Source organism: Stigmatopora argus, chromosome 22, assembly GCF_051989625.1.
Source record: "Stigmatopora argus isolate UIUO_Sarg chromosome 22, RoL_Sarg_1.0, whole genome shotgun sequence".
In the NCBI taxonomy this organism is placed as follows: Eukaryota; Metazoa; Chordata; class Actinopteri; order Syngnathiformes; family Syngnathidae; genus Stigmatopora; species Stigmatopora argus.
The window spans coordinates 8,210,250-8,226,582 of record NC_135408.1 but is presented as its reverse complement, the minus strand read 5'-3'; the positions used below and the strand labels follow the sequence as shown (position 1 = coordinate 8,226,582).

The 16,333-nt window shown below is 39.1% G+C and overlaps 2 protein-coding genes across 2 annotated transcripts in view; both read right to left on the bottom strand.

The window, feature by feature from the left end:
- cxadr (CXADR Ig-like cell adhesion molecule) overlaps positions 1-8,244 on the bottom strand; it is a 27,998-nt gene extending 19,754 nt beyond the window's left edge. Inside the window, exons 1-2 of the mRNA XM_077591769.1 lie at positions 8,135-8,244; positions 6,489-6,753 (exon numbers count right to left, since the gene is read on the bottom strand). Of these exons, the coding sequence (XP_077447895.1) occupies positions 6,489-6,648 (160 nt within the window). The 5' untranslated portion in view covers positions 6,649-6,753; positions 8,135-8,244. The remainder of the gene's footprint in view (positions 1-6,488; positions 6,754-8,134) is intronic.
- Positions 7,208-16,272, bottom strand: c22h21orf91 (chromosome 22 C21orf91 homolog). The gene is made up of 5 exons (XM_077591770.1): positions 13,546-16,272; positions 12,725-12,870; positions 8,789-9,289; positions 8,420-8,482; positions 7,208-8,331 (listed from the first exon to the last, which is right to left on the bottom strand). The coding sequence occupies exons 2-5, from the start codon at positions 12,849-12,851 to the stop codon at positions 8,141-8,143; spliced, it is 882 nt and encodes a 293-aa protein (XP_077447896.1). The 5' UTR covers positions 12,852-12,870; positions 13,546-16,272; the 3' UTR covers positions 7,208-8,140.
- Positions 16,273-16,333: the final 61 nt, after the last annotated feature.

Sequence of the window (16,333 nt, the reverse complement as noted above, 5' to 3'; positions counted from 1 at the left end):
GGATGCCACAGGCGAAGACTGTCAGTTATCGTTACGGCCCGGGTTTATTCATGCCTCCAGCTCGCACACTGAGCACAGACACGTGGCACAAAACGAGTAGTCCACAAACAACGTTAAGTGACAAGATACAATGGGGAATGTTAAAAATAACCCCAGTGAACTAGTTAAGATATCCCCAACAAATTGGCAATCCAGTTAGCCGCGACAGACTACGAAGACATGCATTCTCGCACGCTTCGCGGCGATAATTAGTTTCAGAGAAATATGGATGCCGAAGAGAAATCTGAAAGTTCAGCTCAATGCAGTAAGCCCATTAAACTACACAGCCCAGATCCAAAACAAATTTCAGCACTTGCCATTTCATTTACATCAGTGGTATCAAACCTGCGGCCCACGGGCCGGAAGTGGCCCACTAGGGGGTCAGATCGGGTTGTTCTGCCCTGATGGAATTAAATACCTTCATTTTGTTGGACAAGAAGCAACCTGGAGAGTCACTCAAAATCAATAGGAAATGATCCAAAATGTATCCTAAAAAGAAAGTAATGCAAAATTAACTTAACCGAGATGTCCAATTCACTTAAAACTGGCTGTGGATGCTCATCTTTCAGTTCCATTGACGGTGCTAGATGTAAATTGCGGCAAGTAAGTTAACTTTATGGGCAAAAAAGAAACTGGTCTGGGCCAAAAGAGATCGAATTGGCATTCCTTGGGCGAACCAAACTGAGTTTGACACAGGTAAGGCATGTTTGCTTACCAACAGACTACGCAAACAACTGAAAAAATATTGGGCAATATGTATTAGATGTATGACTGATATAACAAATTGCTTTATTCAAATGCTGCCCTGTGAGAAAAAAAAACCCCAAAGTCATAAAGCTCAGTGTGTCCCCATGAATTTTAGATATACTTTCATTAATAAACTTAACATCTGGTGTCAGTCACCACCTCAGCGGTATTGCTACACAGTGCTTGCTTATTTAAATGGCAGCACTCTAATGCCAATGTGAGTTGTGACTGTCAGAATCTAGAATGTCAAAAATGTTTTCTGGCAAAGTAATATGGCCTACATTACTAAATTAAGTGTTGCGTTTTAGTTCCCTCCGTGGTTTAGGCACGGGGCCATTAGCATTTCTAACTCAAGCAGATGTCTCTGTCATGAAAACGACGGTATTGAGCCACTGACAGCGTGAGGTATAATGGATCCCAAGGCACGAGAAGAAGGAACGAGTATTTTAATGTATGTTAACGATGACAGTGGAGGTGGGCCGCCGCTAAATGGACACCTGCTTGCAAACCCATTGGCGCAAATCGAATTCATACAACCACTTTGTTTGCATTACTGGCGTGCCTCCAGACGGCCACCCACTTAAAGAGTCTTTTGTTTCAGTTCCAAGAATCTGTCGTTCCAAAAGCAGAGAAACGTTTGCGCATACGATGCCAAATTTATACTTGTTGTTCTCTATTTTTTTTACCATCCGTCTGGGAAGGGAACTGCTTTCGGTTTACGGATTGTGAAAACATTTAACATAGCCAGTAATACCATTTCCGTTTTGCAAAGAATGCATACTATTTGCAATAGCTCAGCATTTACTAAACGTGTATTTTTCTAATAAACTGTTGACATTTTTCAGACTCGATTTTAATGATGAGCTAAGCTGAGCTGTATCATTTAAAGACATGGACGTAAAAAGGTTTGAATGGCCAGACTTATGTCTTAATTGCTTTGGAAAAGCAAATGCTGATTGATTTCCTCCCTTGGCTGCCAAACAACATCAATACATAACTGCCATATTTCACGTAGTCTTTCAAAAAAATTCAGTTTTGTATGTGTGTGTGTGTCTGATTTATTTATCTATTTATTAAACACAAATCTTTCTGCTAGGATGCACATGAAGTAGGTGTTATCTTTCCCTTTAACAAAAAATGACAAATTAAAGGAGACTCAACTGCCAAAATGTTCCTTTTTTCCCCCTCGATAATCCTAGTTGACAATGTGTCATGTATTTTTAATAAACAAGGTGAGGTAAAACTGCCTCCATCAACAGCTGTTTACAACCAGCACCATTTTACAACCCCGCTTTCAGACCCTTAATATATTTCAAGATTAGACGAACAATTCTGTCTAGTGTTTCTTCGAAGGTAGTTCTTGGGTTGACTGCTGGGGGAGACAATGCAATTATCTCCCTTCAACTCGACTCTGAGAAGGAATGCCTGGACATGAGCTGATAATGTGAGACACGCGCAACACAATACGTCAGCCTTGTCTGCAAAATAATTTGTCCAATGAGACTTGGAAGCAACAACAAAAGATAGGCTGTCATAATAAATACTCACGTCTACTCGGGAGCAGGATAGTGCTGTTTTCCACTTTTTTAAAATAGATTATGACAGCTAAAGAGTCTGGATTGATATGATGTTAAATAATCCTAGATTTTTTTTCAAGTTTTAGAATGCTAAAATGCTTACTGTATTTTTCAGACGATAAGTCCCACCAGAATACACAATGAAGGCGTATAAATAAGTCACACTGGAGTAGAAGTCACATTTTTCGGATGGCCATTTTTTGTCGATTTTATCAGAAACCAAGAAAAAAACATACGTTAAAGTAACAATAGTAAATGGAGAGCATGTGGCTTAATAGGCATCTGTTAACATAACAGTTTTTCAGATAACTATAGAGTGAAAAAAAATGAGTCAGACTTCAGTATTGTCACAGCAAAATGATGAAAAACTGAAATTTATAATCCGGAAGATACGCCACCTATTTTGCAAAATCCTTCCACCATTATTTTGTTTTATTCTACTCATTTACTGCCATTATCAGTTATAGGCAACAAATACATTTGGCAATGAATAATCATGTTTCACTGGCATTGATGGCGATAGACGTCCAAACCAATTTGACTGGGGGAATGGCAGCGATGAGGAATAAATATTCAGTCCTGTTTCGGCATGCATATTATATAACAAAAAAATTCTTCGGCAAAATCTTTCTAACCATCATCACAGCTACGTAGATGTTATTTGTCCCTGAGCTCATTATTATTTCCCATTAAGAGCAAAGGCTACTGAGGGGGTTGGAAGGGCTGGACATAATATGGCTATGTGATGAATGTGCTTTACGGGTATTCATTACCCGTATTCATCACCCTTGCACAACCGTGGCAAGATAACCGATGGACTCACGAGGGCTGGCAGATTCAGCATGCAATGACCTTGTGTAAACGGATGTTACAAGGATACACGGAGGGAAACTCTTGCTTTTAATCCACAAAATGGTTAAATATTAGAAAGGAACTTGGCCAAATGCAAAACATTTTGTCAACGATTCCTCCTCTTTTGCATACATTTGGGTTGTAGACCAGGGGTGTCAAATTCATTTTAGACACGGTTCATATTCTAGTCACTTTTCGCCCTTCCCAGTCAAAAAGGATTGGACGTCTCGTGCCTTCAAATAATTAAAAGATGAGCATCCAAAGCCAGTTTAAGTGAATTGGACAGCTATTGTGGTCAATAGCAGGCAATGAGTTCATTTTGTGCCACTTTCTTGTCATTTTAGAGTACGTTCTGTAAATTTGGGGTCATTTCCTATTGGTTTTGAGGGAATTTCTAGGCTGCTTCTTGTTGGGTTTGGGGCATTTTAAAGTTCCTTGGTAACGTATCGTCTGCCATTGACGGCGACGGAAAAACGGTGGATAGGAAATTCTGGTTTTATGGCGCTGGTGTCAAAAATAATAAATACATTTGATTCTGTATGTACAGTATGAATGAGCCACAAAGTATGTCAGGCAGAACAACCAAGTTGGCTGGATCGTATCACCTAGCGGTCCGCTACCGGTCCACGGGCCTTACATTTGACACCACTGGTTAAACGAGTTGGCTCGGGGCCCGTGAGTCAAGTATGCTAAAATATTAAGGCCCGGGGACTGTGGATATTCATGGTGATTTTCCCCATTCTCCTATTTTGGAGGACAAATTATTACTCTTGAGTGTAATCTAATTCCACGTGTTACTGCTTCATTTTCAAGGACAGGGCAAGAGCGAACCAACGCCTGCTTATGTGCAACCTGTTTTAGGAGGGAGGTAATAGAAATGGACGTCTGGCTCTTGACCGTTGAATGTGACCTCAGCTCAGCGGGGCCAATGACAATGGCTATCGCCATCCTCTTCGGGTTTCTACCAATCTTTCTCATCTCCCCTATGAACCTCGACAGGCTCTTGAAAATGTTGCCAGAGATACGCATTCTCCCATTAAATCAAATCCTGTTCACACACATGCTACATTAAGCTAATCATACCCCCACAACATTCAGTATTAAATATAACGGGATTGTTTTCTCCTGCTGTAAATAGAGCCCACAGAGAACATTTGTATGTAAAAGGGGGAGGGGAGCGTTTGAAAAAATACCCCCCCCCAAAAAAATGTGTACATACACACAAAGCGTATTCACGGGAGCTGCGTGTGTGTGAGTGTGTGTTTTCAAAAGGTAACTAAGCAACCAGCACTTGTCCACAGACTTCACTTATACTCTTATCAGGTAACTGCACTGTGTGCTCGCTGTTTCCTCAGGTTTCTGTTTTTGCAAGGTCACCGACCGACATTGTTTTATTATTGACCAACAGAGTCAGCGGTAGACTTGGTGGGGACAACATACACCAAAATGCCAGCGAAAAGTCGAAATACGAGAGAGGAAAACGTTTGACTGTTAGCGTTCGCTCCTGTCACAGCTACCTGGTAAATGAGAAACGGGTTAGTAAATAAGAATCCAAGTGACAATCACGTTCCGTCCCACATTGTTTCGATTTAAAATGTGGAAAAAAATAAAGATTATTTATACGTTTTTCTTGTTTTTTACATTTAAAACCCCAAAATAAAAACTGCAATTATTGTTTATTTAATTATTTTTTTCAAATTCAATGAAATTTAACAGAAAGTGATTCTTTGGTTTACCGTTACCATGAATAAAATGGCAAAAAAGGTGTATATCTGCTTAATAGGGCCTTAAACAAAAGAAAAAGGGAAATCTTTACATTAATGGTGTCTCGGGGAAAAAAAACTTAAAATACTTGATTAAATTCCTAATCCTATAGTTGTTGATTAATCGTGGCAGCCCTAGTTGTCACTCAGATAACAAAAAAGATGTCTGACACCCCTGTAATCGAAGTTTCATGTGTGAACTCGATCTATAGTGAAATATTCTAATACGTTCTCCAAAACTAGCACGGGAGGCGCAAGAAAAAGCTTATCAATAGCTTTAACATTTACATCAAGGGAGGAAATCTAATTTCAATGATTTCCTTTTTTGTCAGGTTTATACAGTCAGTGAATGTCATCAGCCCACGCAATTGCTGCACAAAAAGTAGAAGCCAAATACCCTTCCTTGTTATTTCCCCATTAAAGTGCAGTTCCCAGATATTATTTACTCCTGAAGACAAAACTGTCAAAAGAATGTGACCAGTTGGACGGACACTGTTCTTGTCTACTGAAGTGGAACATTGCCCAAATGATGAAGCCACGCTGCCATTAGGATGGTAATGAGCCCAAACAGCACACACACACCCAGACACAATGTGAGCGATGAGACAAAAGAAGTGTAAAAAAAGAAAAAAAGTCATGCTCTAAATCTAAACAATGTATTACACTCAATGTCCCACAGTTTGAACAAAGCATTATTTATTTCAGGATGGCTGCAACCCATAAGGAAATGTCACAGCTATGTGGTTTCACCCTTTAAAATCCAAACACTTTTCAACAAATGTTAACAGCCAACAGTAAAATAAAAATACTATACCACTTGAGTGATAGTTTACAATGGGAGGAGTTTGTTTTGTGAGTTTCATTGTAAATTCCAAAACATTAAACACACCCATTGACTTTCTATCAACAAAACCTGAGGTTTCAATAGATCAGTACTAATACTATTTATATAATAATAAAATAAGAAAAGGGTAGGTAGGAAGGAATCATTTATGGGGCTACTTGTGATTTTGCTGACTTCACATTATTAACTTAAGGTCACTAGGGCTGATTAATAAGTAGTAGCCTGCATAACTAAATATTATTAAGCATTATATTTAATGGGATTTCATTATATAAAAGCTGTCCAGCGACAGTTTAAAATACCCTCCAGCCATTGTGTTAATCGACAAGAGAAGACATCAATAATCGTTTGGTTTAACATAACGTAGTATTTGATTTTTTGCCAAAGTTGTGTGACAATTTCATTATATAACGTAGTGTCGACGTTTGTTGATCGCTAAGGTTCGAAAACTGACCTTGGATCTTAGTTCACCTCAGTTGAGCAATCCGTTTAAATCATATTGTCGATCAAATCTATACTTTTTCGGAGGAACACAAGAATTCGACGAAGTTATGAGCACTTTGAACGCATTGAAACCAAGCCAAGCGGCGAAACTGGCCACCCGGTCGGACATAAAATAGCGTCGGAATCAAAGTATTGAGCGTCTCGTGTGTAAAAAAAACTTACCTGCCAAAAAGCTGAGCAGCAAACAGCACAAGCTGACGTTCGGTGGCTCCATCCCCGTTGCCTTCGACTCCCCGTAGAAGTCCTTAGGGCGAAACTTGGGCAAACTTGTGGTGTTTGAAGAGAGGAAGGCGGTAGCAGGGCTGAGCTCTCGGCCAAGCATCCAGACTTGGCCGCTCCTCCTCCTCGTTTCACTCTGCAGGTGCACAGGGAACCGCAGGCTGTCACGTGACCGGCGCTCCACTTCATGGAAATGCAGTGCTGCCCTCTGACGGAGAAAGATAGTATTGCCTTGATCATACAGACAGACAAAAATCCCTAAATGTGTAAGCCCTTGCATTAAATTTCATGGCATTGCATTTACAACCCAGTAAATTTATTCAAACACATTATGTTCCAATTGTTTACAAAATTATCATGATTATTTGGCCAAAACGAATAAATGTTACCCAATCTATCATCAATACATCTGAAGCAATGCCATGATAATTTATGCTATTTCCAAAATTGCAGTTTCTTTCCAATCATGGGTATTTTCCTTTGTAACGTTCTCTATTAATTTCTTTAAACGTGATAAAGGGAGCTGTAATGATTTCATTTGCCCACTGGATGGGACCATGCACCCAGTCATACATTTTTATTAGATGACCAATTCAAGTCAAAAATATGAACCCTTAATATTTTCCAGGTTAATGCAAAAATGTGAAATTTACTACAAACACTCTAGCACAAAAGTAATTTTATTTAAAAAAGAAAGCGAAAATGACCATTTCGCCATAACACACCCAAAATAAATAGAAAACGAAATATAAAAAAAGTACTTTGAATCTTCAGTATAGGTCTACTGAACAAAGACGGGGCCATTTACCCCCCTTTACACAAACACAAAGCATCCATTTTTGAAACAATTATTTCAGACACCATCCCCATTAAAAACAGGAAGACAAAAAACATACGTCCATTTAAAATAGAAATAGAACCCAAAAAAGGGCAAAATCAATGGAATCTCTTACAAAGAGAATGAAAGCATTACATTAAATCTTTCCCAGCCTGAACCTGATTCTGCAGCTAAGACAAATATTTCTATTGGATAAATGATCTGCCTCCTTCTTGCATAGATTTCTGAATAAACAAAACAAAATATCGTATTGCATATTCAAAGAATAGCAGTCTCTCACGCATTCCAAATACTCGACATTGGAAAGAATTACCTCTCACTATGAAAAGCAATCCACGTCTAATTGACTTCCCATTTTATAAAAACACATAACAGTGTTGCGACATCTATTCATGGTGATTGTAGATTATATATGAAGCAAAACATTTGAAGACTTTGGTTTGAAAATGACATCATGATGCCTTATTTGTATTTTTCAGATTTGATCTGTGCTTTAGCCTCTTATTGCAAAAAAAGGTCTATATGGTATCAATGTGTAAAGTATGTAAAACCTAATGTCAGCGAAAGATAAAAACACATACATGGCTTCTAATAATGACTTGGCTTTTGTATTTGCAACACAAATGGATGCTAACGTCTCAGAAGCGATATTCAAAAAGGGCAAAATATACCTTTAAAGAATAAAACTAACTACATGAAGATGCAGAACGTTTTCGAGGGTCCCCAAGAGACGTGACACTCACTCACACACCCAGCGTTACTCCACAGGTGCTCCGACGCCATTGCTGCCGGCGGCGGCGGCGGTCTTGACCCCGGCCCTACTGATGTGCAACCAGGGCAGCTTGGCACAGTTCTTGAAGAGCTGCTCGATGGCTACATGACGCACGTGCAGCTCGGACGCCAGCGAGTCTTTCTCCTGCACGGCCGCCGTCAGCTCCTCAAACACACCTGAATAAAACCAGAAAGCATCTAATGATTATACTGTACTTTTCCCACCGTTCATCATTCCTCAAGAGTAATTTACATGAGGACTTACTTTGAATCTTCATGAGAAGCTCGGTGTTCAAGTGATGAAGCTCATCGACACACATATTAGTCACTAAAAAACAACAACAACAGTTTGAATTAGATTGTGTTCCACACAGGTTGAACATTTCAATCTAGTTTTAAAAAAATAGAACAAAAACAAAAGTTATTTTGGGTCTGACAGCAATTTTAAACACATTTCTGGGTACGGAATCCATCCCTAATCTCACTCTCTCTTCTCTACAGTTTCCTTCTTTACTATGTTCTTATCACATGCCGGCAACTAACCACATGCTAATATACAATAATAAAAACAAACTGTAAACTAAACAATTTCCTCTTTCATATTTACATAAGAAGCACACCCAGATTGGCTCACATTCATCTCTGCTGTGGCTTTGATGCTGGCGTTCAGTCTTCCCTCTCGCCGACGGTGAATTCCGAAGGTGTAGAGCCGCCCTGTTCCAACTAGCCCGGGCACCCTCTTCCAGCACCCGCAATCTCTGAGCGGCGTGGCACTCCGACACCCCGGGGGCATAGTCGGGCAGCCGCGCGGCTTCCCCCGCTTCCCGGCGAGGAGCGTAACGGGGTACCCGGGGTTCCGACTGAGGCAACAGCTTGCGGTCGCCCTGCTGGCCGTGACACAGGAGCTTGGACCCGCGTCGACCGAGGCCGTCGGAGGGGTGGTCGTCGTCTCTGTTCTGGGCATACTGGATGATACGATTGAGTTTTTGGCCGAGGGCCAGCTTCACGCCCTCGTAGGCACTTCGGGACACCTTGGAGCGTGACAGCTTCTGGTTGGCGATGAGGTGACATTTCTCAAAGCAGTCGCGGTGGCCACGTAGCGACTTAGAATGCAAAAGAGTGGCTAAAGAAACACCTGGAATAACACAAACGAGACAGCAACATCAGAGACAAGGCTCAAAAATACCTCCTACATTAGGGATCTACAGAACGATTTTATTGCAGGTATCGAAAACAAAACCGACAGGCAGTTAAGTTACTGCATTAACCAGCAAAGTGCCAATCTAAATAAATATTCGGGCGTAAAAACCGAAGCTAAAAAACTGTCAGGTTGACCCATCGAAATCCCTCTGTGAAAGCTGCTTATGCTGTTGGGGATTAGCAAATTGAGCCTTTCGATGCAGCTGTAATAGAAGAGCACAATCTCAATGGACATAAAATCCTGCCAAAGTAATAGAAATAATAATCAGCAAAAAAGAAAAAAGCTAAAGTGATATTTGAGCTAAGATGTCATTTGAATCCGTTCTGGAGGGAAATGCTTTGGGTTCAAAGAGAATTGTGTTACCTGCCAATGCCCAATCTGGCAAACTCCTGCAGTAGTGTTGAAGAAATACCAGTGGTATCACTTACAAAACAACCTTTTATCTCCTATCTTTAAAGGGATAGCTAAATTCTTAGACATCTGATTATGGAGAATATGTTTTTTTAAACAGGACTCCTTCCACAAGGAGACACGTTTAAGGTGTTGTTTATCCCTACAAGTATTTGGGAAGGAATCAAGGACGCTCGTGTAGTGAGACACCAGAGAGCTATCTTTGCAGACATGTGGGACAGACAGAGGTCATTGGTGCTAAATGGCATGGCAGCACGTGGAAGAATGTGTAGTCAGCAGCTGCCAGGTCTAAATAGACAACAACACTGACCTCAGTAGCAGTCATACATGGACAAGCTGCATATAAAAAAAATGTCCTATTCTGATAAGTTCGTTTAAGAATAATGGACTGTGTGAGGAGTTCACTACCAATGAATTGGCACGTCACAAAGACCACTTTTGTACGCCATATGAGAATAAGCTACAGTCTTCCCTCGATTATCGCAATTCACTGTGCAATTTTTTTCTGCTATTAACGATTAAAAAAAAAAAAGTAAGTTCTTAAAAATGTGAAAATCCACACTGAAACTTGTAAGCGGAAGCCACTCTTGCTACTAGGACTCAGCACTGAAAAAAAAAGGTATTTACAATTGGGGTGACCCTACTTCGCGATTTTTTGATTATCGCGGCCATATCCGGTCTACATTAACCGCGATATTCGAGGGATTACTGTACACCAATCTGACAACACTGCCCCAGTTTTCAGCTTGACGCCAGTGATACTAAAGACGTTTGCTTGTTATTGTTTTCTGAGAACAGCGGCCTCCTTGTTCTCTGCCGTGCTGATGTTTCAGTCAACATAACCATGTGGTGACCACAACTCACATGATGCAACGAAACAATGTCTCTGTCACTAAGAAAGTCCTCCTCAAGAATATGTTTTAAAGTCTTTTTATTAACAGTAAACAGCTAGAGTTTCATATGCAATCATTTCTAAAAGAACGCGTACATACACATAGGCTAAAAGCAGTTTCCTCAGGAAACACCTACTTGGAGCTCCAACAAAAGGCACATTTCCTCGAGACTCAAAACACCACAAAGTATTTTTCTTCTAAGAATATTCTGTCATGTGAGGCTCAGAGTTTGCTAAAAGATGAGTGCTCTACTGGACTGTGGTGTGAACATAAAGCATATTACTACTTATATCGTTGGAGTGATTGTACTACATAGTTTTACCTTGCACTGAATGTCACCATTTGAGGCTAACCTTAGAGTAACAATGACTTTGGGTACAAGCTCAGATTCAAACAATAGAACTTAGCCACCTGTTGAATTACTAAAAACAACAGTCACTTACTGAGTAATTATTAAATCATAGAAAGTTTAGAGACTGCGCTAGTGCTGCTTTTAAAATCTCTGACAAAAAGGTAAGGAACATTTCACACACGACTATGTTCACTCAAACAAAACTGGCTCAAATGTGAGAAGTACCTGCCCCTACTTGACTGATTCATAATCTCCACTCAGCAAACACTACCAGGAACAAGTTATGCAATCACGACTTTACGGAACCCCGAGAAACTCACCAAGCAGTCGAAATGTCTTGTCTGTCTTCAAGAACGGCACAGCTGTATAGTCCAAATTGCTTATTAATATTCTATTGTATAATCCCTGATAAATGCCGTATAACTTGTTCTCATTTACAAATAAAAATAAATTAGAGGGCTAGGGCGTTACATAGGTACCTACATTTACATGCAGCTAAAATTTGGGTTAAGGTAAAGGGGAGACATTTAGAATAATCAATTGACATGCTCCAAAGTACACAAGAAATATACATTTTTTATATGAATGGGTGCAAAAAAACATGGGTCTGTTTTTAAAAAGTACAGTAAAATTCTGTTCTCGGTCCAGCAAAATACTTAATACCTGAGTGCAGAAAATGGCTGTGGAACATGCTGACGATCGGAGTTGAAAGAGAATAATCCTTCCTTTTTTTCCCTCAAACAGGCTACTCATTAATTAAGATAAGGAAACTTCAAACACATTTTGAGTTTGAGTGGCACATCAAACACTTGAATTAGAGTAGAATTTGCAGAGAAGCCTTCTCACTCATGACACTGAATTTCAATGCGGGGCCAGCATTACGTTTTAGACGGATTAAAGACAACTTCATTTTTTTCCATGATTGAAGAGTCAAAACGTAGATTGAGTTATTTATCACAATGCCTTTGTGGTTTTGGTAGGATTGATGAGGGAATATTAAGGAAGAAGTGGCCTGCCCCAACGAGATTGAAAAGCTTTGCGATGAGTGATTGCCACAATTTGTTTTCTCATCTCAGATATACAGTGCAATACATTATAAATTTAGTTTAGTATTTCTGTCAAACAAATATGTTTAAAAAAGTATGATGCCTTAACCGAAATGAACTTTTACGACTGTTAAGTTATTTATTGAACACAAACAGTACAGCAACACGCATAGAAAGGCAATTTAACAGTGTTCAGTTATATTCTTTATCCTCTGGGAAGAGACTAGTGGTAGTACAAGTGAAGTCATCTCTTGGAACATTACATCTGTCATATTTGTACTGCCCCGAGTTGCACTTCCACTTCATCTCCCAGTACTTTCTACCACCCATTAAATGTTAATGTTAAAACCTTTCACTACATTAAGGAGTATTTAGTTTAGCTTCCCGTTTTTAAATGACCCACATTTTTGCAAAATAAACGTGAAGAATTATTTCTCAAAGAGTTAAACGGCCAGATATTCAGTTTAGAAAGTGGTTAACCCGGAGGAAATGTAATCCAATGTTTAGTTTTTTGAACAGGTCTACATAAAAACCCAATCCTCAAAGGGTTATTGGCTTTGTGTCAACATAGCCAAAGTCAGTAGACCTTATAAATTTTCAGGTATTGTGTGTTGACAATAGTTTTTTTTAATGGGGGGTGATTTAAATAGCCATCCTCTGGACTTACCTTCAATGCTGAGTTCGAAGCAGACATGGCAGAAAGATAAAGTGCCCGTATCTGTATCCAGCTTACAGACACTGCAGATATTGTCGTCGTTCAGATCAATGTTGACAAACTGCTCCTCCTCATCCATAGCGCTCCTGGCGACACGGCTGTGAAATAAATCTCATGGCTCAATACAAGAAGCTTGCACAAGAGAATTGCACAATTTAACAGATCTTGACATTTGTTTGCATCGCAATCTCAGAACTGTGAGACTGATGTGGTAAATAAAGAACATTATTCCCAGGCAATAATGCACACTAAACTAAAATATATTTAGTGATATTTAATTAAACTTAAATCTAAGCATTCAATTTGAGTAAAGCAGGGCACACTTGTAAACCAAATGTTAATATTGTGGGCTGACCCAAAATGTGATGTCCATGTATGACTAGTGTTTGTTTGTTTTATATACCAAAAATAGTCACTTGCCCTTTAAAGGTTTTTTAATAATTTGCAACAAGTTAATACAATATCACAAATTAATTTCCGTGGAAATGAACCCACTAGCAGTAAAAGCAACTCAATGTTCTACATTGTAATTGCATTAGCAAAGAAACGATAACGTCGATGATCCTAATTCACATCAGATCACATTGCTTATAGACTGCAAGATGTTACTTACATTATAAACAATTCAGGTCAATGCATCCGTCCATATTATTACGAAAAAATCGAGTTTACACACAGAAGTTAAGCTTAGATTTTAGCATCCTCCCCCGAGTGGATTCAGCTGGGTATTTCGTGACCGCTATTCGGCGTTGATAAACACAAATATATCTTACCCAGCAAGTGTCGCCGATTCCCGCTTATCTTTCGAGAATGCTTTTTTTTTCTCTTGTTTTCACACCACAATTTGACTTTTTCGTTAGAAAGCCACTGAAGACGCCAAACAAGCAGCACGCGTCACGGCAAATCCCGAAACATTTTAGCAGAAAAAAATCGCTTGCCCCTCATTGGAATGTTCCACTAGTTTTGCTCAAGGGGTGAATAAAAAACATGAATTCTAACAAAACAACGGTTAAAATAGGTACATTCAAAAACAATATCCATATTAATATGCTATAAATATAATACTAACATACAGGGTGGATTCATTTTCAATGTAATTATTGCTTTTAGGGTTGCTTATTAATACAGACCGAAAAAAGCAACATGGTGTGCCCCACGAGTGTCGTCATGTGCATTCTCATGAGGGATTCGATGTTGAAATGACCTTTAGATTATAAATTATACTTCTACATCTATTAGTACGTTAATAGAAACTTTGTATTCATAGTTCTCTTTTTTTGTTCTCACGTCAAACGTGATAAATTGCGTTCACAACAGAAAGGAAAATCACTTGTTGCATTTGAGCAGATAAAATACATTCCAAAAGTACAGCAAAAACAGTTAATAATCAATTCATTTTGAAAATGTGGAATCTCATTGTTCTCTCTTGAAAAATGTAAGGGCAATTTCACTGAATTGAAATTAAAACAAGATGGAAATAACGTGGCTCTTATGTTATGAAGAGTTTGTGACACCCTGTGGCCAGAAATGAGTATTGCAGAGGTTCCTTTTGTTTACACGAATCTTTGGATAAATCCCACTAGAGGGCAGTGTTTCACCAAGTTGACAACTTCGCAAGGTGCAGTTGAGAAACAACATTCATCTGATTTTGAATGAATTTGTTCAATTTAAGTACAAAATAACAATATTCAATTTGAAAAAAAGAGCACATATTCTTAAAATAGCTTTTACTTAATCATGTCAACAATTCAAAAGAATGGCACATCCTTCCAGAGCTCTTATTTTTAATTCCCATGGTGTCAAAGTGATGAATGTCCTCCTGTTATGTTGGCAAAGTGCACATGTTGACACAGTACACACACTGTTTACAATGTAGTGAGATCACTGTGCCTCTTCCCACCCTCTTTGGACTTTATCCTCCCCATTCTATAATCTCCAAACACCTCCAGGAAACATCCATTCAGCAACACTGGTCATTGTGACATCAAAAGCAACGACCAGAATCAATTCCAATTTCATTGGTGACCTCATTTGAAAATAATGGATTAACCTTTCGCCCGGTGGGCCGAGATGAGGCTTTATGGTCGTTGTGCAAGACTCGGGAAAGAATCCATAAATCACGTATTTCATCAATGTTGCTTGAGGACGCCCACGTCTGAGTGCGCTCGCCTGAGGGAGACGACATCGTGTTGTCGCATGTCTCACGTATTAGTAGATCTTGTTTAGCTTGTTCCGTCAGGTTGAGAATAAATGAAAAAGAGGTGTAAAGATTGGGAAGGAAAACAGCTCACAGCGTTCACTAAGATCTCAATTTGCTCAGGCAACATGCTGTAAAAGTTGGTTAATGTTTTTCTTTTTGGTTACTTTCTAAAACATTGTAACCCATTTCAAGAGAACACATTTAAAAGGTGATAAATTAAGGGAGAAATGTATTTAATTACTTATAATTTCTAGTTGTGAAAGTTATCAGGACTGCTAGTTTGAGTACTTCGACTTTGTATACTACAGTTTATTCGCCTTGCCTATAAATGGCATTACAAACTCATTATAGGTACTATTTATAATAGGGCATAATAATTTGGGTACGGCTTTTGAATTCATTCTTCACTTAAGCATTCCTTGCACTGAAGCAATCAAAAGAAGGAAAAACAAAAGGCGTACTCATGAATATTTAAAACCTAAGCTCCAAAGACATAGTTAGAAGCTTCAGAACCCGATAGTCCACAAGCCATCTGTTAAAATGTCATTTAAATCCCAAATCTTTGGAGCTGAAACCCATCCTATCCAGTATGTTTATATTGAATGTGTATTTAACTGAACAGCATTTTTGCTTCGCTGTGTTTGGGCAAATTTCTTACATAAGATGTTGCCCTTAGTGACTAAGGCTACCTAACCAGAGCTGCTTGATTGACGGCCAACTTCCCACTGTTAACAGTGGCTTCAAGTTACATAGTTATTTTCAGCCTTTTTACAAAGCTGAGCTGTATTGACAGGAAAATGAAGCATTTGCCACCATGCTGCCAGACTCGTGTTACAAGTACCAATTTCGCATTCTAGTCAATATGCCACAATGAAACGTCAGGAGCCTCCCTCATTTTTTTTTTTTAAACCACGCGAAAATCATGTAATCTTCCTCTGGGGCAGTTCCCATGGTGCTTGCCAACTTTGACACGATCCGTGGGATCTAGAGAAGAGACAACCTGTGATTTCATTTCATGATGAGGGTGCTGAAATGCCAACTTGGCCTCATGTCAAGGATGATTATTTTTTGACATGTGGGCGGGGAAAGCAGTGGTGAGAACAGACGGATGAAACAAGATACTACGACTCTAGAATCTTCTTGTTAGTGTTGTTTTTTTCCCCATCTCATTACTTCCTGGTTGATGGAGCATAAAAAAGAAGAAAAAAAACCACATATACACAGACCGTATAAATATATTACAGGTGGGACTCAATTCCAAAAATAATAAGTGGCTTTGTCATTAATCTTGTATAATCACATAATTTTTGTCCCCAACTGTTTGAATTGAAAGGAATTTTGTGGACGAATGAATCAAATAG

What these genes read in the sequence shown, in the direction of transcription:
- c22h21orf91 (XM_077591770.1), bottom strand. Translation starts at nt 12,851, where the DNA reads ATGGATGAGGAGGAGCAGTTTGTCAACATTGATCTGAACGACGACAAT. An exon ending in CTTCGAACTCAGCATTGAAG is followed by an intron (nt 9,290 to 12,724) that starts GTAAGTCCAGAG and finishes GTGTTATTCCAG; the next exon opens with GTGTTTCTTTAGCCACTCTT. An exon ending in AAGCCACAGCAGAGATGAAT is followed by an intron (nt 8,483 to 8,788) that starts GTGAGCCAATCT and finishes GTTGTTTTTTAG; the next exon opens with TGACTAATATGTGTGTCGAT.